Here is a 25,957-nt window from a genome sequence, read left to right on the forward strand (position 1 = left end):
CTAGAGTACAGTACACCCAACAAGTTTTGGAATGTTTGAAATCTACTGAGACAAGGAAATGGTCCAAACACACCTAATATTCATTTCTGATATTCATTTTTTTTAAATGGCGATCGACATACCAAATGACGTAATAAATTAACAGTAGCCTAAACCTAAATTAATTGTCACTCCGGTTGTAAACGCCCTCTCTGTCAAAGCTTCTATTTTCCATGTTATTGTACGGGATATACAGATACAAACTTGGCAGATACAAATGTAATGAATTTCTTGTTGTGAACGTATACTATTATTGTTAACTATTCATTGATTGATTTGCCCATTTCCTATAGCAACCGACAAGCACCTGTCAGTTTCCCGGAGCACATATTTTCCTTTGAGGCGTGAATCTGGTGTATCACTGTCTCGTATTCTAAAGCAATTTAATTTCCACTCTATGACAAGTCTATTGATTTGAGTATATTTTTGGATCCAACAAAATCACTGCTTGTCGTGGGTGTTACTCTACTTCCCCAAGGTAACGCATGATAATAACCACATACTTTATTTTAATCTAGCTGTAAACCACAAACTAAATGGAATTCATAAATACTTAAAAAAACAATAAAAACAGCCCCTCTTGAATAAAACGTTAATTCCATGTGATTAAGCGGTAGCGACGACCAGGTGGGGCAGTTGATATTAAGCGTGAGGATTTCATTAAGGAAGCACTACTGGAGGTCTTCAGCTGTGTCTTGTCATTTCCGTCATTGCATGAACACGCTTACTGCTTTGTCACCTTTTATAGAGTAGCAGGGACGTGTTAACACTACGGGCTAGTGTGACGCAATCCATGAATGTCACTCTATCTTATTGTCTGTCTCTACCACACCAACATTAACTATCAGACTTAAATTGATGCTCAGTTCAGATGATACAGATTACCCTGCAACGGTAAAGTGCTACGACATTCAAACTTTACAAAATATATTTATTTAAGACTGCAAACTCTGACCATGATCTGACCCACTGAGAGACAACGGCAAGTTGTGAACCACTCAGTACGCAGTATTGACTCCACGAGCTGTATGTTTGAATTCCATCTGATAGTCTGTATTTATTGGTGGCGCCCTTGTCTTGTCTAAATTCCCCCTTTGTGTAACCATATGACGACCTCTAGAGTCGGTACAGACGTTTCATTTTCCCATAATCAAAAATATTACTTTAAAACGGTTCAGTAAAAAAAAACCATTTACACATACAAACGAACCCGACCCCCCCCCCAAAAAAAAAAGAAGAAAAAAAAAAAAAAAGAGATAAGCAAAGATGAAACAATTGTTCATGTCAGTTTATCGACAGACTTGTTCCGGTTGTTAAAGCCCGGTTAAACTAGCGCACAAATGCACCTCTTTGTTTGTTTGTTTTCGAATAATTTGGGCCATGATTTTTAATCAATATGTTTTTTAAATGGCTTTGATGTACGATGATATAAATAGCAGGAAGAATTTGTCAGAATTTGTTGTTATTGAAAGACCTGATATGGAGGCTGCTTACCTGTAAGACGCCACCACCTTTGCCGTCTTGGTTTCGATGCATAAAGCTTGCAGGTAAGCCGATCATTGCAGCTGAACAAAACAACCACAAAGACAGTAAGCTGCATACTTAAAACATTGTAACATGTTTTAATGCATAAAAGGGTCTTTGAAAACGCTTTCAGAATCATCGCTTAAAAAATATAAAGAAAATAACAAATTGATGGCCGGTTGGCTGAATATGTAACGTGCAAGGAACTCACCAAGCCAATCCATGACAATGATTTCAAGTTCCGTACAAGCAGGGCTTGATGCCTGTTGAAAAATAATACGGAAAGTGTCAGAAAAAATGGTTATATTTGAAACAAATGAAAACAGATTGTTTTGTCGTTTTGAGTCAGCCATGTGTTTCTACTGAAAGTTTATAACGTCCAGAAGCCCTGAACAACCCTAAAAGATTCAAAAGGGAATATTTACCATCTCGTTTACAGTGCACTTTATCTAACAAACGATGCACAGTGCCGGCAAAATGCCGACATATTGTTTGAATAGGCCAATTGTCTTAAATTAACCATATTGTTCACACTAGGTAAAAAGGGGCATGACAAAATCTGCCCTATACACAGTATAAGGGGCATGACAAAATCTGCACTTCACAGTAGAAGGGGCAGGACAAAATCTGCCCTACACTGTAAAAGGGGCAGGACAAAATCTGCCCTTCACAGTAGAAGGGGGCAGGACAAAATCTGCCCTACGCAGAAGAAGAGGCAGGACAAAATCTGCCCTACACTGTAGAAGGGCAGGACAAAATCTGCCCTTCACAGTAGAAGGGGCATGACAAAATCTGCCCTACACTGTAGAAGTGGCAGGACAAAATCTGCCTTACGCAGTAGAAGGGGCATGACAAAATCTGCCCTTCACAGTAGAAGGGGCAGGACAAAATCTGCCCTACACTGTAGAAGGGGCATTTCAAAATCTGCCCTACGCAGAAGAAGGGGCAGGAAAAAATCTGCCCTACACTGTAGAAGGGGCGGGACAAAATCTGCCCTACACAGTAGAAGGGGCATGACAAAATCTGCCCTACACTGTAGAAGGGGCATTTCAAAATCTGCCCTACACAGTAGAAGGGGCGGGACAAAATCTGCACTACACAGTAGAAGGGGCGGGACAAAATCTGCCCTACACTGTAGAAGGGGCAGGACAAAATCTGCCCTTCACAGTAGAAGGGGCATTTCAAAATCTGCCCTTCACAGTAGAAGGGGCATGACAAAATCTGCCGTACGCAGTAGAAGGGGCGGGACAAAATCTGCCCTACACAGTAGAAGGGGCAAGACAAAATCTGACGTACGCAGTAGAAGGGGCAGGACAAAATCTGCCCTACGCAGTAGAAGGGGCAAGACAAAATCTGCCGTACGCAGTAGAAGGGGCAGGACAAAATCTGCCCTACACTGTAGAAGGGGCATTTCAAAATCTGCCGTACGCAGTAGAAGGGGCAGGACAAAATCTGCCGTACGCAGTAGAAGGGGAAAGACAAAATCTGCCCTACACTGTAGAAGGGGCATTTCAAAATCTGCCGTACGCAGAAGAAGGGGCAGGACAAAATCTGCCCTACACAGTAGAAGGGGCAGGACAAAATCTGCCCTACACTGTAGAAGGGGCATTTCAAAATCTGCCGTACGCAGTAGAAGGGGCAGGACAAAATCTGCCGTACGCAGTAGAAGGGGCAGGACAAAATCTGCCCTACACTGTAGAAGGGGCATGACAAAATCTGCCCTACACTGTAGAAGGGGCATTTCAAAATCTGCCGTACGCAGAAGAAGGGGCAGGACAAAATCTGCCCTACACAGTAGAAGGGGCAAGACAAAATCTGCCGTACGCAGTAGAAGGGGCAGGACAAAATCTGCCCTACACTGTAGAAGGGGCATTTCAAAATCTGCCGTACGCAGTAGAAGGGGCAGGACAAAATCTGCCGTACGCAGTAGAAGGGGAAAGACAAAATCTGCCCTACACTGTAGAAGGGGCATGACAAAATCTGCCCTACACTGTAGAAGGGGCATTTCAAAATCTGCACTTCACATGTAGAAGGGGCAGGACAAAATCTGCCCTACACTGTAGAAGGGGCATGACAAAATCTGCCGTACGCAGTAGAAGGGGCATGACAAAATCTGCCCTACACTGTAGAAGGGGCATTTCAAAATCTGCCGTACGCAGTAGAAGGGGCATGACAAAATCTGCCCTACACTGTAGAAGGGGCATTTCAAAATCTGCACTTCACATGTAGAAGGGGCGGGACAAAATCTGCCGTACGCAGTAGAAGGGGCAGGACAAAATCTGCCCTACGCAGAAGAAGGGGCAGGACAAAATCTACCCTACACTGTAGAAGGGGCATGACAAAATCTGCCCTACACTGTAGAAGGGGCATTTCAAAATCTGCCCTACACAGTAGAAGGGGCGGGACAAAATCTGCCCTACACTGTAGAAGGGGCAGGACAAAATCTGCCCTACACTGTAGAAGGGGCATGACAAAATCTGCCCTACACTGTAGAAGGGGCATGACAAAATCTGCCCTACACAGTAGAAGGGGCAGGACAAAATCTGCCCTACACTGTAGAAGGGGCAGGACAAAATCTGCCCTACACAGAAAACATGTATTCCCATTGAAAGAATAAAACCTCAAACAACTTTTAAAGCCGCCTTGGACATTTCCCCAAACTTTGATCCTATTTTCGCTGGTGTTTTACACACACAAATGAAACTAACGTCGGCACAGAGAACTTCAACATCTACACATCTGATCCTTGCGACCACCGCCGGATACTGTTGCGAATCCCCCCCCCCCCCCCCCACACACACACACACACACACTACTGCGCGTCGTACTCGTACTCGTACTACTGCGCATCGATGAAGTAAACATGCAAATGTCATGACATACACATTTTTATCCCTTCCTTGTCCAATCACAAACTCACAATGATTTGCCATCATTCGAGTTTTTATAACCGACAAGCCGGCCTCCCCGAATCTGTGCTAATTATTCGATCGGCCAGAGCTGTGTGGTAAGCTAATCCAGAGTAAAATAATGAATTATTAGCGGTCCCTTTGGACGTGGACCTTTAATGCTTCATAATGATATCGAAATACGTAATAAACGACTTCTTCTTTTCGCGTCTGTTTGGAAGGGAGGGCAGCGGAGAGCGCAGAGACCGATAATATTGTTTGATAATACATTGATTGTATACTCCGTGGCGATCGATACATACGGAGCTCTGGAGGTGCCATCCGACATGTTGAGATTCTGATATAATTATCTCCGGCTGACGACATCCTAAACGCACAAACGTCGACATACCGAGATTGTGTTGACATCCTAAGATTGAAAATTTTTACTCTGGATGTCGACCTCCTTAAATTATGAAGTTGTCTTCATGTGAACATTTTTCTCGGGATGTCGACATTCTTACGTAAGCCTAAACAAGGGCGGATCGAGGGGGCCAAAACACGTCAATCAACGCGCCGACGTGACTCGTTCGTGGCATGGCACCGTACCGTGACAGCACAAGTTGGATAGTCAATTATTACAGAAAGACATCCAGACATCCCGAGATAAAATATCGCAGCAACACGACATCCAACGTTTATACTATAGGATGTCGAACATCCGACATAATTTTCTCGTTGGTGTCGACTTTACTTGTGTTTAGGATGTCGTCATCCGGATATAATTTTGTAAGGATCTCAACGTGTCGGATGGCAACTTCAGAGCTCCGTGTACACATGGATGTTGTCACATTTTCTGCCGCGGTCATATTGAGTAAATTAGACACGAACTTGCAGAGCCCATTTTCATGGCTCTGCTTACCGCCAAATTTTGCAGTTACGATCACCATTCTCCGCCTACGTGCAAGCGCAGAAGGTCTTCACTAGCCGTGTAAGCGTAGAATGTCTAGTTACGTGGAGTTCGCAAGCGCAGAAGCCCAAATTCCCCGCCGCTTACCTGTGAAATATGTTTGGCGTAAGGACGGAATTTCCTGCTTCCGTAAGGGCCGAATCTTTGCTTACGGTAAGCAGAGTCATAAAACTTGGTCCAGTGGGCGCGATTTCACAAAGAGCTAAAATTGATCTTAAATGCGAATCAATCGTAGTTGCTAAGTAAAGTGTAATGTCACAATACAAATCACTATGGTAATACTGCTGTTTTTTCTTGCGATGAATTTTATGCTTTTTGAAGCAATGGGAATATTGAATTGGCTTCGCACCGAGGGTTGGTCGTAAAACCATTTTGAAGGACATTAGTGTAGCTCAGCTCTGTTTGTCGAATTAACGCACGAGGACCGGATTTTGGCTTCCAACAGAGGTTTATTTTTGGATAAAGGGTTAGTTCAACTCTTCGTCTGAACGTATAGTTGAGCACTGCTGCACGGTTTATTGATAAAAACACGTAACTTGAACTTGGGGATGGCCACAACCAGACCGTGATTTTACACACAGGTTTTTTAATCGTATGAAAATATCCTCAAATAAAAACAGTCCGACATATCACTCAGTATACTTGTCACACTTTTGTAACATTTTACAGTGGCTCTAGAAACCCAATTGAAAGTCTTTCCGTTATTTTCTTATTAGGGGATTGTGTATAGGACGATATATCTTTTGAGTTACCTTAAATTAATTTGTTATTTACTTACCCATGTGAAGCCCAGACAGCTGATAGCATCAGCTACCATATCACCCAGCAATGAAGGGAAGCTATTAAGAGCAGGGAAGTAGGCGTGCATATGGGGACTTTGCCAGTGAGTCACCTGAAAGATAAAACACACCAACAATATTGGCGGAAAATAATACTGTTTTAGATACCCGCGCTCATTTTTTGTAATTTTTTTTTTTTTGCTTTTCTGAGTTGAGTATTAAGTTACGTCCAATTTGTTTAGATCTAAAGATGACTATCTTTCGACTTTAATACTGAAGTAACTGTTGAACACATGATGAACACATCCAGGATGAGTAAATTATCTCAGTCTGTCGACATGCAACCAGCAAATGCAGATTTCCTGCGAGAGAGTGTCTTCTATAAATCTACTACCCAAGTTGCTGACATCAATAACTTGCCTTAGAGTGAAATTGATATTAACTATACGTGTATATGATGAAGCTATATCCCAAGATGACTTCGAGCCTAAAGGCACTTCTGTGTGTTTACCGCCAAACCGCATTCTTGCCACTGTTTAGTTAAACGTTGTTGGAATAAGAGATATTGAGTATCTCAAGAGTGTATGTTTAAACAGATGGAAGAAGAGGGTTTGTCCCCATCAGGTATTCTCAAATTAGTAAATGTTGGAGGAAGAAATATTTAGATGCAAATTTAAGATTAAACATAGCATATTCAGAACCAGCCCAGCTAACGCTTCAATCAGAAGCAAGCGTTAACTTTACATTTAGGTAAAGAGTACAATTTAAAATTCAACCGAGTTGTTTTAGTAAAGTCTTACATGAACTGCAAATATTATAGAAGACTACATTTGAAAACAATTTTGAAAAGCAAAAGAATGTTCTTGAAACAAAAAAGCTTGAAATGCAATTTTTGCGTATCTTTGTATGAAAAAACCGTCCTATGAGTCTTCCTCTACCAGAGATAACTTTGATAAAAATAGCCGACAAAAGGTAAACAAACAAATAAATAAATTAACAAATAAATGATTTTTTGTTTGTTTATAAAATAAATAAACAAGTAAATAAATAAATATCACGCTAAAATACTGTAGACACTTGTTTATACACTGCTCACAAAAAGAAACTTTTTTTCAATCCAGTATATTTGTTATTATCTATCACTCTCTTTGTATATGGTATATATCAATGCAAAGCTGAACTGTTCCTCTTTACAATAATATCACATTTGCATTGATTACATGTTGCTGGACTTGGCTACATGCATAACAATGAGGCAAATTCACAAATCAAATGTGCCAAAATTACCGTTGTCTGTGAATGGTCAATAGGTAATGGCCACTATTCAAACCGATCAAGCTTTTCAGAACCATTAATGATTTGCACCAGTGAGCTCATCGGACATAATTAACCTTCATCTCATGAAAAACACCTTGATAGGTATTTGAAAGACGATATTCTACAGCCGAATGCAGTCCCATACTTGCAGACTCTTGGACCAAATGCCATCTTTCAAGATGACAACGCTCACCCCCATCGATCCCGACTGTAGTCTGGTTCCCAGACCCCAAAATCTCCGACTAGGCTCTGTCGAATTTAGGGTCCGGTATCACCCAAAATTACGTGACCAAAAAGGAGAAATTCCTCCGAATGTGTTGTCGTCTACATTCGGATAGTATCGTTGATGGTCGGTATGGAATCATAATGTCAGTCCTGTCGGCCGTAGATCCAGGAGTTTTTATGCCAGCTAATGTTATTTAAAGCCATTGCAGGCGTTGTGCCTAAATAAAGCGTTTGCAAAGCGATGCGACAAGTTCAAAATATATAAACCTGGGAAATCGCTCCGGGATCTGGTAAGTTTTTGTCCTTTTTCTTCAAAAATATTTTCTCAAAGGTGTTTTGCCTTGAGTGTTCATTAGACATTGTTTGAGGATTAAGTGTCATGATTTTTGAAAGTCGTAAAATTGGGCCAAATCTGGTGACTAGCTGTCGAAATTATACGTGTTGAACCAGATTGTCATTTGCCGCCGATCAAAATAATCTCGTAACCCTCCGGCCTGGCGGCCGTCGGGAGGAGGGTTACGTTATCGCAACTAGTGCAGACATGGGTTCCCTGGAGATGACCCCGACCCTGACAAGTTACGTCATGCTCTATTTTTAACCGTGGGTGATACCTGACCTAAGATTTTTTAACAAGAGACGTCAAGGAATCTTTGGTCAGGGGGCCAGACTATCCCGACTGGTGACTGACTACCTGAAAAATGTTGGGGTGCACCGGATGGGTTGGCCCGCAAACAGTCCAGACCTGAATCCCATGGAACATCTGTGGGACCAACTTGGCCTCGCTGTTCGCGCCAGAACCACCAACACATCAAATGTGGCTGACCTAACCAGGTTCCTTAATGAAGAATGGAACGCAATCCCTCATCATCGGCGCATCACAAGACTTGTGTGCAGCATGTAGAAGAAGGTGACAGGCTGTCATCAACGCCTTTGGATCATCCACTCGTTACTGAACTTTTTGTATCACTAGAGTGTATTAAAATCAGTAAGTTGTCTTGCTCTATACCAAAGTTCTTGTCTTAATAAAGTGGATTAAGATCAGTAAGTTGTCTTGCTTTTTTGAATTACAGTGTCAATTTGATTGTTCACACAGAACACAAAATTGCTAATTTTGGCACATTTGATTTGTGGCTTTGTCTCATTCTCATTAAAGGCAGTGGACACTATAGGTAATTACTCAAAATAATTATTAGCAAAACACCTTACTTGGTAACGAGTTATGTGGAGCTGTTGATAGTATAAAACATAGTGGGAAACGGCTCCCTCTGAAGTGCCATAGTTTTCGAGAAAGAAGTAATTTTTCACGAATTTGATTTCAAAACCTCAGATTTAGAACTTGAGGTCTCGAAATCAACCATCTAAACGCACACAACTTGTTGTGACAAGGGTTATTTTTCTTTCATTATTATCTCGCAACTTCGATGACCGATTGAGCTCAAACTTTCACAGGTTTGTTATTTTATGCATATGTTGAGATACAACAAGCGAGAAGACTGGTCTTTGACAATATTACTAATAGTGTCCACTGCCTTTAATGCGGTCAAGTCAAGCAACGTGTAATCTTTGCGATTGTGGTATCATTTAAAAAAAGAACAGTTCAGCTTTGCAATGATATATACCATATACAAAGAGAGTATTAAATAATGACAAATATTCTGGATTGAAAAAAAGTTTCCTTACTTTTTGTGAGCAGTTTATATTAACGTTTTCATTTAACTATTTAATTAATTTGTTTATTATTAATATTGGTACATTTCTGTGCTAATTCCTGTTTCTTACTGTGCCTGTTATTTATTAAAAGTATTTACTAGAGTATCTTATTAGTGTGTTTACCTGATGTTTGTCTTATGTATGCTGATGCTATTGTTGAGTAAACGGACTAACTTAACTCAACATCCAGAGAAAAAAAAAATAAATAAATGAAAAATAAACTTTTGTTACATGTAGTCAAGTTTGAGTTGCAAACTGTAATCAATGGTGTGATGCAGCTGCACAGATGTTTTCATATTGATTACATTGTCAAACAAATAAAGAAAGAAGTGCCTGACACGTTCCCAACCATGTCTTACCATGTGTAATTATCCGTAAACATCAGACATACGTGACTTTACACAAGAAGAGTGAACATGTTTGATGCTATAATGCGCAAGATGTTCGTATATGCGGCAGAAAACCATTGCTACCCAAAACAAAACAAAATACATTTTCACATTAACAACTAATTATACGAATGGCTTCGCAAATCCCAATGTAACATTAATTTTTAAGAAAGTCAGTCGCCTATCCAGATCTTGTTTTAGGTGATAATTGATAATAAAACATTACTTTTGTTATTATTGTTACGACATATCCCTGTTTTATTTTCCTTCTGTATTTGTATTGTTTTGTTTTACATCTAATTGCTGAATGGTGTGTGCTACAACGGTAAAACAGCCGGTCACTGGGTCAGAGAATGGCTAGAGAATGGACCTTCACTTAATTATGGCCCCAGTCTCATTCAGTATCAGTAATCCTATAAGTAATCAATGAGTGGTCTCATTCAGCAATGGTAGTCCCATGAGTAATCAATGAGTAGTCTCATTCAGTATTGGTAGTCCCATATGTAATCAATGAGTAGTCTCATTCAGTAATGGTAGTCCCATAAGTAATCAATGAGTAGTCTCATAAATGGTAGTCCCATAAGTAATCAATGAGTAGTCTCATTCAGTATTGGTAGTCCCATAAGTAATCAATAAGTAGTCTTATTCAGTATTGGTAGTCCCATGAGTAATCAATGAGTAGTCTCATTCAGTATTGGTAGTCCCATAAGTAATCAATAAGTAGTCTCATTCAGTGTTGGTAGTCCCATGAGTAATCAATAAGTAGTCTCATTCAGTATTGGTAGTCCCATATGTAATCAATGAGTAGTCTCATTCAGGAATGGTAGTCCCATAAGTAATCAATAAGTAGTCTCATTCAGTATTGGTAGTCCCATAAGTAATCAATAAGTAGTCTCATTCAGTATTGGTAGTCCCATGAGTAATCAATAAGTAGTCTCATTCAGTATTGGTAGTCCCATAAGTAATCAATAAGTAGTCTCATTCAGTATTGGTAGTCCCATATGTAATCAATGAGTAGTCTCATTCAGTAATGGTAGTCCCATAAGTAATCAATGAGTAGTCTCATAAATGGTAGTCCCATAAGTAATCAATGAGTAGTCTCATTCAGGAATGGTAGTCCCATAAGTAATCAATGAGTAGTCTCATTCAGTATTGGTAGTCCCATATGTAATCAATGAGTAGTCTCATGAATGGTAGTCCCATAAGTAATCAATGAGTAGTCTCATTCAGGAATGGTAGTCCCATAAGTAATCAATGAGTAGTCTCATTCAGTATTGGTAGTCCCATATGTAATCAATGAGTAGTCTCATAAATGGTAGTCCCATAAGTAATCAATGATTAGTCTCATTCAGGAATGGTAGTCCTATAAGTAATCATTGAGAAGTCTAATAAATGGTAGTCCCATAAGTAATCATTGAGTAGTCTTTTTCCGTAATGGTAGTCCCATAAGTCATTAACGAGTTGTTCTCATTCAGTTTCGGTAGTCCGATAAGTAATAAATGAGTAGTCTCATTCAGTAATGGTAGTCCCAAAGTAATAAATGAGTAGTCTTAATCAGTAATATTAGTCCCATAAGTAACCAATGAGTAGTCTTATTTAGTAATGGTAGTCCCATAAGTTTAGAAATGAGTAGTCTCATTCAGTAATGGTAGTCCTATAAGTTTAGGAATGAGTAGTCTTATTCAGTAATGTTAGTCCCATTAAGTAACCAATGAGTATTCTCATTTAGTAGTGATAGTCCTATAAGTTTAGAAATGAGTAGTCTCATTTAGTAATGGTAGTCCTATAAGTTTAGGAATGAGTAGTCTTATTCAGTAATATTAGTCCCATAAGTAACCAATGAGTAGTCTCATTTAGTAGTGATAGTCCTATAAGTTTAGAAATGAGTAGTCTCATTTAGTAATGGTAGTCCTATAAGTTTAGGAATGAGAAGTCTTATTCAGTAATGTTAGTCCCATTAAGTAACCAATGAGTAGTCTCATTTAGTAGTGGTAGTCCTATAAGTTTAGAAATATGTAGTCTTATTTAGTAATGGTAGTCCTATAAGTTTAGGAATGAGTAGTCTCATTCAGTAAAGCTAGTCCAATGAACAGCTGACAAAATCAAGATTCTGAGCCAAGATAACAGGCAGGGAACTTCACTTTGAGAATCTCTCAAAGAGCATCGACAATAACTTTTCCCACCAAAGTCTCAAAACCGCATACAGATTCATCCAAGAACTCCGCACAAATACCGAAAAAATTCGACTATCAACAAAATCAATGGTTCTCCCTGTTCTTCAGACGCGGATGCACTAAAACAGATTGAAGGAACATTTCGAAGCTGCCCTCAACCACCCACTAGCTTCATCATGCCCAGATTTGGACATCATTATAACTTCTACTTCAGACCAGTATACCCTTGTGGACGCTTCCACCCCGGAAGAGGTGATATCAGCCATCAAGCTGAACATTTTTAGAGCAGCCGGCCAGCCGGTGCATGGTTTACGTGAAAGCCTCAATGACCCTTGTGCACTCAGCATTATCTGGTAGTCAATAGATGACGCCACAACTGGCTGATCTACCAGCCAAACGTGTCAGTTCTGTTCCCCATACCGCGGAGCTATCTTTGTTTTCTATTACTCTGGCCCACATCACGTTTCACATCACGTACCACCATATCAGACAGGGTATTATGTTTGTGTTTACTTTTGCGAAACGGGGCTGCAGAGAAAACGAGTATACACGGAAAAACAATATATACGTAAAAAAGAAAAAACTTTATTAATTGTATAACACTCCGTTAACAATAACATCTGTTTAAACCGCCACAATAGTTAAAATAAATATACATGATGAAGACAACCCCCCCCCCCCCATTATGACAAGAACTTTGAAATATGTCGACTGAACTGCGTTCGCATGCAGGTGATTGGTTGGACCCCAGCGACCCGTGCCGGCCTATTAAGGAGATAAGGTGGATGGGTTGAGATTGTTGTAAACTAAAGCAGAGACATTAATAGTAGATTCATTTTCTTATTTTAATTTTATTTATATATTTATTTAATTATAGATATTTAATTAATGAACTATGTATTTACTCATCTTTTTATTATTATTTTTGTTTATGTGTGGCGAGTACACTTATTAAAGCCCTCATAGTATTTACAGTTGATAGATTATTACATATTATTTCCGTTGATAATACTGTTCTGTATTATTATCAAATCAAACAATACAATCTTGGGCGTGTAGGATTGAAAAAACATTCATCATTTAAACATAAGTTTAGCATTCTTTATCGAAAAATTCAGTATTTTCGTTGAACGTCTCACGCTCTCCTCCTCTTCATGTTCATTTTCATAAGCACTATTGTCTGCTGATAAATCACTATCGTCTTCTTGGAATTCCTCCTCCTCCTCCTCTTCAAAACCGTCATCATCTGTTGATTCCTCTTGCCACCCAAGACATTGAAAAATCCACCTCCATTGCTTCACACAGGAATGGAGGGAGGCTAAGAAATGGTGCGATGCATTCCCAAGCTTGTATGTAGGATTGACACCCCTTCTAACATGGGGTGCACCGGGACCCAAGAATTTGGCACTAGAAATTCCAATAGAACGACTCCTTCTAGAAACAGACGCGCCCTACTTCGTCCCAAAACAAGTGGTGGAGAAGGGGTTGGAAACGTCACTTCCAATACGTACAGTGGATGCACTGCCCACGTGCAGGTCCTGAATCAACTGAAGCAGTATTGGTGGGACACCGACCGCTTTCAGGGCCTTCCAAAGAGCATCGCGATCCACCGAGTCGAACGCTGACTTGATGTCAACGTAGGCAACGTGGAGAGGTCTCTCAAATTCACGGGTGAGTTCTGACAGACGTAGGAGAGCAAGCACGGCATCCAGAGTAGACCGGCCCCTTGTAAAACCACACTGGTTGGGTCGTCGGTGACGGGCAAGTATGGGGTCTAAGCGGGAGAGCAGATTATGGCTAAATACCTTTCCAGGGACAGACAGCAAAGATGACCCTTTCCTTTGTACAGGGAGATGATGATGCCATCCCTCCATTCAGCAGGAACCCTGCCATAAGACCATATGTTTTGAAAGAGCTTGTGGAGGGCAGCACTGATTGGGGTTTCTGGAGATGACCCCGACCCTGACAAGTTACGTCATGCTCTATTTTTAACCGTGGGTGATACCTGACCTAAGATTTTTTAACAAGAGACGTCAAGGAATCTTTGGTCAGGGGGCCAGACTATCCCGACTGGTGACTGACTACCTGAAAAATGTTGGGGTGCACCGGATGGGTTGGCCCGCAAACAGTCCAGACCTGAATCCCATGGAACATCTGTGGGACCAACTTGGCCTCGCTGTTCGCGCCAGAACCACCAACACATCAAATGTGGCTGACCTAACCAGGTTCCTTAATGAAGAATGGAACGCAATCCCTCATCATCGGCGCATCACAAGACTTGTGTGCAGCATGTAGAAGAAGGTGACAGGCTGTCATCAACGCCTTTGGATCATCCACTCGTTACTGAACTTTTTGTATCACTAGAGTGTATTAAAATCAGTAAGTTGTCTTGCTCTATACCAAAGTTCTTGTCTTAATAAAGTGGATTAAGATCAGTAAGTTGTCTTGCTTTTTTGAATTACAGTGTCAATTTGATTGTTCACACAGAACACAAAATTGCTAATTTTGGCACATTTGATTTGTGGCTTTGTCTCATTCTCATTAAAGGCAGTGGACACTATAGGTAATTACTCAAAATAATTATTAGCAAAACACCTTACTTGGTAACGAGTTATGTGGAGCTGTTGATAGTATAAAACATAGTGGGAAACGGCTCCCTCTGAAGTGCCATAGTTTTCGAGAAAGAAGTAATTTTTCACGAATTTGATTTCAAAACCTCAGATTTAGAACTTGAGGTCTCGAAATCAACCATCTAAACGCACACAACTTGTTGTGACAAGGGTTATTTTTCTTTCATTATTATCTCGCAACTTCGATGACCGATTGAGCTCAAACTTTCACAGGTTTGTTATTTTATGCATATGTTGAGATACAACAAGCGAGAAGACTGGTCTTTGATGTGGTCAAGTCAAGCAACGTGTAATCTTTGCGATTGTGGTATCATTTAAAAAAAGAACAGTTCAGCTTTGCAATGATATATACCATATACAAAGAGAGTATTAAATAATGACAAATATTCTGGATTGAAAAAAAGTTTCCTTACTTTTTGTGAGCAGTTTATATTAACGTTTTCATTTAACTATTTAATTAATTTGTTTATTATTAATATTGGTACATTTCTGTGCTAATTCCTGTTTCTTACTGTGCCTGTTATTTATTAAAAGTATTTACTAGAGTATCTTATTAGTGTGTTTACCTGATGTTTGTCTTATGTATGCTGATGCTATTGTTGAGTAAACGGACTAACTTAACTCAACATCCAGAGAAAAAAAAAATAAATAAATGAAAAATAAACTTTTGTTACATGTAGTCAAGTTTGAGTTGCAAACTGTAATCAATGGTGTGATGCAGCTGCACAGATGTTTTCATATTGATTACATTGTCAAACAAATAAAGAAAGAAGTGCCTGACACGTTCCCAACCATGTCTTACCATGTGTAATTATCCGTAAACATCAGACATACGTGACTTTACACAAGAAGAGTGAACATGTTTGATGCTATAATGCGCAAGATGTTCGTATATGCGGCAGAAAACCATTGCTACCCAAAACAAAACAAAATACATTTTCACATTAACAACTAATTATACGAATGGCTTCGCAAATCCCAATGTAACATTAATTTTTAAGAAAGTCAGTCGCCTATCCAGATCTTGTTTTAGGTGATAATTGATAATAAAACATTACTTTTGTTATTATTGTTACGACATATCCCTGTTTTATTTTCCTTCTGTATTTGTATTGTTTTGTTTTACATCTAATTGCTGAATGGTGTGTGCTACAACGGTAAAACAGCCGGTCACTGGGTCAGAGAATGGCTAGAGAATGGACCTTCACTTAATTATGGCCCCAGTCTCATTCAGTATCAGTAATCCTATAAGTAATCAATGAGTGGTCTCATTCAGCAATGGTAGTCCCATGAGTAATCAATGAGTAGTCTCATTCAGTATTGGTAGTCCCATATGTAATCAATGAGTAGTCTCATTCAGTAATGGTAGTCCCATAAGTAATCAATGAGTAGTCTCATAAATGGTAGTCCCATAAGTAATCAATGAGTAGTCTCATTCAGTATTGGTAGTCCCATAAGTAATCAATAAGTAGTCTTATTCAGTATTGGTAGTCCCATGAGTAATCAATGAGTAGTCTCATTCAGTATTGGTAGTCCCATAAGTAATCAATAAGTAGTCTCATTCAGTGTTGGTAGTCCCATGAGTAATCAATAAGTAGTCTCATTCAGTATTGGTAGTCCCATATGTAATCAATGAGTAGTCTCATTCAGGAATGGTAGTCCCATAAGTAATCAATAAGTAGTCTCATTCAGTATTGGTAGTCCCATAAGTAATCAATAAGTAGTCTCATTCAGTATTGGTAGTCCCATGAGTAATCAATAAGTAGTCTCATTCAGTATTGGTAGTCCCATAAGTAATCAATAAGTAGTCTCATTCAGTATTGGTAGTCCCATATGTAATCAATGAGTAGTCTCATTCAGTAATGGTAGTCCCATAAGTAATCAATGAGTAGTCTCATAAATGGTAGTCCCATAAGTAATCAATGAGTAGTCTCATTCAGGAATGGTAGTCCCATAAGTAATCAATGAGTAGTCTCATTCAGTATTGGTAGTCCCATATGTAATCAATGAGTAGTCTCATGAATGGTAGTCCCATAAGTAATCAATGAGTAGTCTCATTCAGGAATGGTAGTCCCATAAGTAATCAATGAGTAGTCTCATTCAGTATTGGTAGTCCCATATGTAATCAATGAGTAGTCTCATAAATGGTAGTCCCATAAGTAATCAATGATTAGTCTCATTCAGGAATGGTAGTCCTATAAGTAATCATTGAGAAGTCTAATAAATGGTAGTCCCATAAGTAATCATTGAGTAGTCTTTTTCCGTAATGGTAGTCCCATAAGTCATTAACGAGTTGTTCTCATTCAGTTTCGGTAGTCCGATAAGCAATAAATGAGTAGTCTCATTCAGTAATGGTAGTCCCAAAGTAATAAATGAGTAGTCTTAATCAGTAATATTAGTCCCATAAGTAACCAATGAGTAGTCTTATTTAGTAATGGTAGTCCCATAAGTTTAGAAATGAGTAGTCTCATTCAGTAATGGTAGTCCTATAAGTTTAGGAATGAGTAGTCTTATTCAGTAATGTTAGTCCCATTAAGTAACCAATGAGTATTCTCATTTAGTAGTGATAGTCCTATAAGTTTAGAAATGAGTAGTCTCATTTAGTAATGGTAGTCCTATAAGTTTAGGAATGAGTAGTCTTATTCAGTAATATTAGTCCCATAAGTAACCAATGAGTAGTCTCATTTAGTAGTGATAGTCCTATAAGTTTAGAAATGAGTAGTCTCATTTAGTAATGGTAGTCCTATAAGTTTAGGAATGAGAAGTCTTATTCAGTAATGTTAGTCCCATTAAGTAACCAATGAGTAGTCTCATTTAGTAGTGGTAGTCCTATAAGTTTAGAAATATGTAGTCTTATTTAGTAATGGTAGTCCTATAAGTTTAGGAATGAGTAGTCTCATTCAGTAAAGCTAGTCCAATGAACAGCTGACAAAATCAAGATTCTGAGCCAAGATAACAGGCAGGGAACTTCACTTTGAGAATCTCTCAAAGAGCATCGACAATAACTTTTCCCACCAAAGTCTCAAAACCGCATACAGATTCATCCAAGAACTCCGCACAAATACCGAAAAAATTCGACTATCAACAAAATCAATGGTTCTCCCTGTTCTTCAGACGCGGATGCACTAAAACAGATTGAAGGAACATTTCGAAGCTGCCCTCAACCACCCACTAGCTTCATCATGCCCAGATTTGGACATCATTATAACTTCTACTTCAGACCAGTATACCCTTGTGGACGCTTCCACCCCGGAAGAGGTGATATCAGCCATCAAGCTAAACATTTTTAGAGCAGCCGGCCAGCCGGTGCATGGTTTACGTGAAAGCCTCAATGACCCTTGTGCACTCAGCATTATCTGGTAGTCAATAGATGACGCCACAACTGGCTGATCTACCAGCCAAACGTGTCAGTTCTGTTCCCCATACCGCGGAGCTATCTTTGTTTTCTATTACTCTGGCCCACATCACGTTCCACATCACGTACCACCATATCAGACAGGGTATTATGTTTGTGTTTACTTTTGCGAAACGGGGCTGCAGAGAAAACGAGTATACACGGAAAAACAATATATACGTAAAAAAGAAAAAACTTTATTAATTGTATAACACTCCGTTAACAATAACATCTGTTTAAACCGCCACAATAGTTAAAATAAATATACATGATGAAGACAACCCCCCCCCCCCCATTATGACAAGAACTTTGAAATATGTCGACTGAACTGCGTTCGCATGCAGGTGATTGGTTGGACCCCAGCGACCCGTGCCGGCCTATTAAGGAGATAAGGTGGATGGGTTGAGATTGTTGTAAACTAAAGCAGAGACATTAATAGTAGATTCATTTTCTTATTTTAATTTTATTTATATATTTATTTAATTATAGATATTTAATTAATGAACTATGTATTTACTCATCTTTTTATTATTATTTTTGTTTATGTGTGGCGAGTACACTTATTAAAGCCCTCATAGTATTTACAGTTGATAGATTATTACATATTATTTCCGTTGATAATACTGTTCTGTATTATTATCAAATCAAACAATACAATCTTGGGCGTGTAGGATTGAAAAAACATTCATCATTTAAACATAAGTTTAGCATTCTTTATCGAAAAATTCAGTATTTTCGTTGAACGTCTCACGCTCTCCTCCTCTTCATGTTCATTTTCATAAGCACTATTGTCTGCTGATAAATCACTATCGTCTTCTTGGAATTCCTCCTCCTCCTCCTCTTCAAAACCGTCATCATCTGTTGATTCCTCTTGCCACCCAAGACATTGAAAAATCCACCTCCATTGCTTCACACAGGAATGGAGGGAGGCTAAGAAATGGTGCGATGCATTCCCAAGCTTGTATGTAGGATTGACACCCCTTCTAACATGGGGTGCACCGGGACCCAAGAATTTGGCACTAGAAATTCCAATAGAACGACTCCTTCTAGAAACAGACGCGCCCTACTTCGTCCCAAAACAAGTGGTGGAGAAGGGGTTGGAAACGTCACTTCCAATACGTACAGTGGATGCACTGCCCACGTGCAGGTCCTGAATCAACTGAAGCAGTATTGGTGGGACACCGACCGCTTTCAGGGCCTTCCAAAGAGCATCGCGATCCACCGAGTCGAACGCTGACTTGATGTCAACGTAGGCAACGTGGAGAGGTCTCTCAAATTCACGGGTGAGTTCTGACAGACGTAGGAGAGCAAGCACGGCATCCAGAGTAGACCGGCCCCTTGTAAAACCACACTGGTTGGGTCGTCGGTGACGGGCAAGTATGGGGTCTAAGCGGGAGAGCAGATTATGGCTAAATACCTTTCCAGGGACAGACAGCAAAGATGACCCTTTCCTTTGTACAGGGAGATGATGATGCCATCCCTCCATTCAGCAGGAACCCTGCCATAAGACCATATGTTTTGAAAGAGCTTGTGGAGGGCAGCACTGATTGGGGTTTCTGCACATTTGAGCAGCTCAGGGGAAATGCCGTCAGGTCCTGCAGCACGCCCGTTGTTTAACTTCCTGATAGCACGACGCACTTCAGCCAAGGTGGGAGCGTCAGATGAGACGTCTGTGGCAGGAGGTATGCCTGAAGCCTGTGCTGTAAGGTCTGCGGGCAGGGCGTAGCTGAGGGGTGGTTGAGCATGGTGTTGTAGTGCTCCCGACAGCGGGCAAGAATCTCCTCGACCGACTTGCAGGGAGTGTCATCAGTTTTTGTAATTGAGGAGGTGCTTTGTCCCTGTCGTGGGGGGCCGCGCTTGCACTTGATGGCCTTGAAGGTTGGACGGAGGTTGTTTTTCCGCAGTCCTTCTTCGGCGTTGTCGGCGAGGTCGTTGTAGAACTCCTCGAGGTCGCCCTTAGCCTTGGCTTTAAAGACACCGTTCAGTCTCCGAGCTTCGTCAGTGTCACCAGGGAGACGTGCTTCACGCTTCTGGTCAAGTACGTACAGAGTATTTGGAGTCAGCCAAGGACGTCGCTACGTGAGGGGCACCCTGACAACTCAGAAGTTGTCTCCTGCTACTGCGCTCTACGTCTCCCCTGTCCCAAGGAATCACGGGATGGAGCTTGTCGTCATGTGGTTCCTAGTTAGTTTACTAATGCCTTACCAATGCTTACGAAAATTGATGGCGAATTTTTAGAAGTGCATCGTATTGCTGCTCTCACAGAGTGGCGAATGTTCTTGCGAAGATGAATATTTGAATTTCGCGTTGAATTCGTCCAAACTGGCGGTTGAACAGTGACTATTTTCATATCGGTCTTACCCCTCGGTCGTACTCGGTCGGCCCTCTCCTTACCTTTATCTTAGGATTATATTACGAATGCTTACAAACGCTTGTCACTGCCTTGTTGACGAACGTTGCAAACGCTTACGCACGCTTTACCAATGTAACCAATGCTTACGAAAATCACGGCGAATTACCGTCTTCGCAACATTCGCTGAAATTTACAAACCGGTTTCTAAATTGACCGATCTTCGTAAGGAGGTGGGGAATAATTTGTGAACGTTCTGACTTTGGTACAAACGCTTACAAAGACACGGGGAATGCTGCGAAGTTTGAGCGAATATGGCCTTCCGTTAGCATAATTATTCGCTGGCACATTCTCCGTGTGCGTACGGAGGTGGAGAATGACTTGTGAACGTAGTAAATTTTAGGCGAATGTTGTAAAGTTTGAGCGATTGTTTAATATTTCCGTTCATCAGCACATTCAATGTATTCTCCCCAGTGTGAGGGTAGCACAATTTGTGCTGTAGAATGTGGCATTCTGGATTTGTGCGTAAAGACCTAGTGCAGTATAAGATTATTTTAAATCGAAAGGGAAAAAGAGTTTCCGGTCACATTACCGAATGAATGAAAGGTTTGTCGGTTTGGGATATTGTGTAGCCCTCCTTCTCCCTCTGTATCCGCCCTTGCTTGAGAACACCATTGTTCCAACATAATTTATCTCAGATAATTCTGAGCGGTTTGAAAGTGGTTTACTCCATTCACGCTGATATTGAACAAGCACCTTCAGATCACCCTCGTGCATTTAGTACATAAATCACCTCAGATCGATCTAAGAAGCTATAAGCGGTTTGAATTTAGGCTTTTACATGAACATTTTTAATAAAGGGCCTACCCTATACACTGAAGTACAGTGTATAATGTATCAAATGAAGCATTATAGATCAAAGCTCGCACCCTCAGAGCTGAAGAGTGTGATACTTTACCGTACGGTATCACACAATGTGGCAGACTGTGGCAGAATGGGTGCGCAGAGACGATAGTCATCATACATTTTGCGGACGTTACACCGAAGACGTTTCGAGAAAAATTGTATCGTCAATTGCAATGGTACAGCAAAATTAACATGTGTGTTTTAAAATACCAAACATCACCAGTGCTCCGTTTGATAAAACCTAACATTATTGTGGTTATTATTATAGTAGCAATTTTTCAAATTTCTTTTTTGGGGGGACACGCCCCCTTGCCCCGCCCCAGTTCCGCCAATTGATACTATAGAAGAGATAAAGTGGTAATGGAGTGGTGATAATGATTGACTTACCCCTGGTAAAATGACACGCTCCACGTCTTGGAAGATGTCTTCCCATTTTTCAGGCTCCTCTGGTGCTTTTTCTGGCACTAGTTTGTTCATATAACCCGGTTGTACATCAGGAAACGTACGTCGTGATCTTATCGTGTTCAGGTACTCCGAGATGAAATCCACAACTTCTTTACCTTTTACAGTGATCAGAAAACAAATAGATTCAAACAAACTTTTTGTCTTTTTCGTTGTGTTGTTCTGCAGCTCTGTGTTATAGAAGTGGGAGTCGGGAAGATTACCGGCAAACGTCCCGCTTATTCGGGGAGTTGTTGATTGTAAAGTTATTTAAATTGTTGATTTTGTTTAAAAGTAGGCCTATTTAACTATTGTGAACAAAAATCATACACATTTTCTTATAAACCCCATTTGTTATACTTTTCTGTTTTTTTATTTTTTAGCACTACTGGTCGTTCTTACACGGGTACTGCATGTCCTGTGTGGGTTACTTCTCAAAATACAGAGATTCCAACACATTCACTAATGTACATGAGGCGTACATCATTATCTGCATACCTAAATGCGAATTCCATCCAATAGTGCCTACCAAAATGAGCACTGCTCAAAGTGTGTTAAGTATTCACAGAGTATCTGACGTCAGTCGGGATGATTTGCAGTTTGATAATGAGTGACACACTTTTTTTTTTTTTTGCGCATGGGAGTGTTCCATCAAAGATTTTCCGAGTTTGTCCTAAAAACTCAGAAAGGATACATGAATGATCAGTTAATCTGCACAGTCAGCATCCCTTATGGTCGATGCAATAGAGTCAACTGTTTGGAAACAGGAATTACTTAGATATAAATTAACAGGTGTGCATGACGAACATTACGTTTTATTCTGGCCTCTTGCTTTAATGCAGTTAATCATTTTTTGATAATATAGTCATGACTGTTAATATTTTCAGAATTTTTCTGGACCTTACACGTAAAAGTTTTGTCATTATAACACCAATTAGCAAGACTGACGTATCACTAGGTTTGCATTTTGTTCGATGTATGCATTTCCACATGGTTAATACTGTGTGGCGGATCTCATGTTTCCGTCTACACGAAAAGACGTATGTGTTTAGGGGCGTCAGTCCGTCTTGAAAGATGGGGCAGGGGGGCACATAATATTTACTGCGTGGGGTCCGTTGCCCGCTTTAAGGCACTGGCAAATTATTTAGGCCGGAGCATAGATATAGAATAGAATAACTAGATCGGCCGCGCGTACATACGCGGTTTCTGGCATGGGAGCCGCCATTGCCTATCTCCCGTGTACATTTTCTGTGCGTTGCCGTCAGCACGTGACTTTTTGCCGTCAGCACGTGACATTTAGCGCGTCAAGGCCTATCTCCCGTGTTCGTTTTCGCGCGTCGCCTTTCGAACGTGAAATTTTTACCGCGTCCATGGCGAACAAAAACTTTTTCTACACAGGCAAAGGCGCGTGTGTACGCGCGGCCGATCTAGTTTTTTAAATTCTATATCTATGGGCCGGAGATGCTCTCTGGTGTAATCTAGGGAGTCTGAGTGGTGATGTGCCCCCTTGTAATTTAATGCCAGTTTCAAACTATGATGCATCTATTTTTGCTATCATGGTTTATCGTACCTAAACAACAACTTAATTATAGCTTCGTTAATGTCCGTATTATTTCTTCGCCAGTTTCAAGCTATGATGCATCTATTTTTGCTATCATGGTTTATCGTACCTAAACAACAACTTAATTACAGCTTCGTAAATATCCGTTTTGTTACTTCGGTGGGTGTGGCACATCTATAAAAGATGGAGCCTGCAATATATAAAGCGGAACGCGAAGTCTGTTACGGCCTGGGGTCCGGGCCCGCCTAAGGGCCCGAAAAATTGTGCATTCTAGATGCTCTGTAGTGCAATCTAATAGGTCAATAAGAGGCAAACAGAATGGGACAGAACATAAGCCTTTTAAATGTGAGCAGCATTAGAACCTTTTAAATTAACAGCATCAAGTTTAGGTGCGGATTTATGACACAAGTTTTAGGGGGCAAATCTGTCAGAGAGTGAGCATGCGAGTGTGAAGCCTTTACTGCTTGGGGTCCGGGCCCGCTTAAGGGCCCGGGACAATCTTGCATTCAGAATGCTCTGTGGTGCAATCTTAGGCTAATGAGAGGCATACAGAATGGAACAGAACATGAAACCTTTAAAACGTGTGCAGCAATGGAACCTTTTGGGTGAACAGCATCTTCAGGTGCGTATCTATGACACACGTTTTAGGGGCAAATCTGTCAAAGAGTGAGCACGCGAGTGTGAAACCTTTCTATGGCATTACAGGGGTCCCGGCCCGCTGAAGGGCACGGGCAACATTCAAGGTGCTCTGTGGTGCAATCGTAGGCCATTTAGAGACCCAATGGCAAACGGAACAGAACGATAAGCCTTCAAAATTTGAGCAGTGGGATTTGGGCCTTTTTGGATTTTGGACATACTTGCAAAAGGAAAAAGATTGGAATGTATAGTGGTTTGTTTGCAATGCTTGCACGCAAGGTTTGCGGGAAAATAAAACAATCTCAAAACCGTCTCAATTGAATGTGGTATCATATGGAACAGAGTTAATAACAACCTTGGGTTTGGGTGTGGAGTTACCTGGGTAAAACAAATACCAATATCGCTCGAACTCGCCATAGAGGCTGCGGGACGGTTATGGCAGACAGAGAGACAGTGCGCCACCGTAAAGTAAACATACAGTAACTACAAGAGACCTTTAAAACTTACGGAGATGACACGCACGAACGTGCCCTCATGACAGAGTTAACAAAAACATTGCTTTTTAGATGCTCTGTGATGCACTCTAGGGCCAATTTTGAGGGGGGCATTTAATATAGTGCCCCTACCCTTCAAAAAGTTGTGTCATCCTTTGCCCCCATGATTAATGCCCATGGTGGGACACAGGGTTGCGTCATTACACAGTGCATTACCAGGGGTATTTAATATTGTGTCCCCCCCCCCCCGATTGACGCCCATGTTTAGGATTAATTCACCCATTTACAAAAAAAAAAAGAAAAAAAAATCCAATAAATTCATTATTATTTCATTCTACATGACTTAGAAAACTATAATGACGTTTTTGTTTTTCTCTCTCAATGACGCTTAAATGATTATGAACAAAAGTCACTTGACAATGGCAGTAAGTTGGACTATAGAACCCTTTATGGGTCCCGCGTGGGTATGAAACTTGGGATCGTGTGACGACAATTTTTTTATTCTTCAAAAAGTCCCACCCTTTCCCGTTCTGAGGAACATTACTAGACAAACCGGGCTTTAGATAGAGCTATCGCAATTTCCCCCACAATCAGCAAAGAATGTCAATACCGCCCTCAAATATTAGTATGATATTCAGCTAAAAAAAATGAGTATGAGTTATTAACCCATTTACAAAGACTTGTGTAATTTTTAAACGAGTAGTGTTAAAAGCACAGTGAATAGTGGTTAGTGATCTTACCTCTATGCCGATATTCATGTACGTCCATAATTACAGTGACTGCTATGGGAGTCTCTTCTGTCAATTTGTAGTGAGCATGGCAACGTACGAGACGGCTTTTGTCTGTCAGTAAATACCAATAACAAGAAACGCGGGTTCAGATAGGCACAGGTTGATTCCTAGTTTTTGTTGGTTGAAACAAATATTTGCTGTAATCCGCGACTCCCTCAAACACTGCTATCGGCGAATACACCAAGTTTTGTGCCGTGTCGTTACCTGGTAGAATGTATTCATTCGTTAGGGAGAGAGTTATAAATGTATGGCTGGATATACTTAATAAACTCCAGAGTGTTGATTAATGAGCAGCGACACACAGGACTACGAAATATCGTTTGCCTGAGATTAGAGTTAGTGGCAATATGATTCTGTGGCTTTGCCAGTGATTGTCGCACACTGTGCGGTGACTGCTAGCTGCAAGGACATCTCGTTACGTCCGTTAGTCGACCAATGAAACAAGCTTGTATACATGCTCCGCCCCCAAGGTCTACCGTATCGTGATTCCTCACTGTTATTGTACTAAATCTCGGGAATACTCGTGAGAAAATTGCAATGTTTGTTTGTTTATTGGGAGTGTAGTGATAGTATAGGGAATATAAAGTACATATATATCGGCTTCTGGGTCGCAAAACTTTGGAGCATTAGGACAAACTTGGTCGGGCACAGGTGGTTATGAATCATTTAAATTATTCGGGCCTGTTACAGGTAGTGGACACTATTGGTAATCTCAAAATAATTATTAGCATAAAAGCGT

At 40.5% G+C, this 25,957-nt stretch overlaps 1 protein-coding gene across 1 annotated transcript in view; it reads right to left on the minus strand.

The window, feature by feature from the left end:
- Positions 1 to 25,541, minus strand: part of LOC117288253 (histidine decarboxylase-like) — a 45,697-nt gene extending 20,156 nt beyond the window's left edge. The window contains exons 1-5 of the mRNA XM_033769035.1: positions 25,168 to 25,541; positions 21,683 to 21,855; positions 6,200 to 6,313; positions 1,775 to 1,826; positions 1,534 to 1,604 (exon numbers count right to left, since the gene is read on the minus strand). Coding sequence (XP_033624926.1) covers positions 1,534 to 1,604; positions 1,775 to 1,826; positions 6,200 to 6,313; positions 21,683 to 21,855; positions 25,168 to 25,195 — 438 coding nt within the window. The 5' untranslated portion in view covers positions 25,196 to 25,541. The remainder of the gene's footprint in view (positions 1 to 1,533; positions 1,605 to 1,774; positions 1,827 to 6,199; positions 6,314 to 21,682; positions 21,856 to 25,167) is intronic.
- Between the last annotated feature and the right edge of the window lie 416 nt (positions 25,542 to 25,957).

The sequence above is a fragment of the Asterias rubens genome, chromosome 3, assembly GCF_902459465.1.
Source record: "Asterias rubens chromosome 3, eAstRub1.3, whole genome shotgun sequence".
Lineage (NCBI taxonomy): Eukaryota > Metazoa > Echinodermata > Asteroidea > Forcipulatida > Asteriidae > Asterias > Asterias rubens.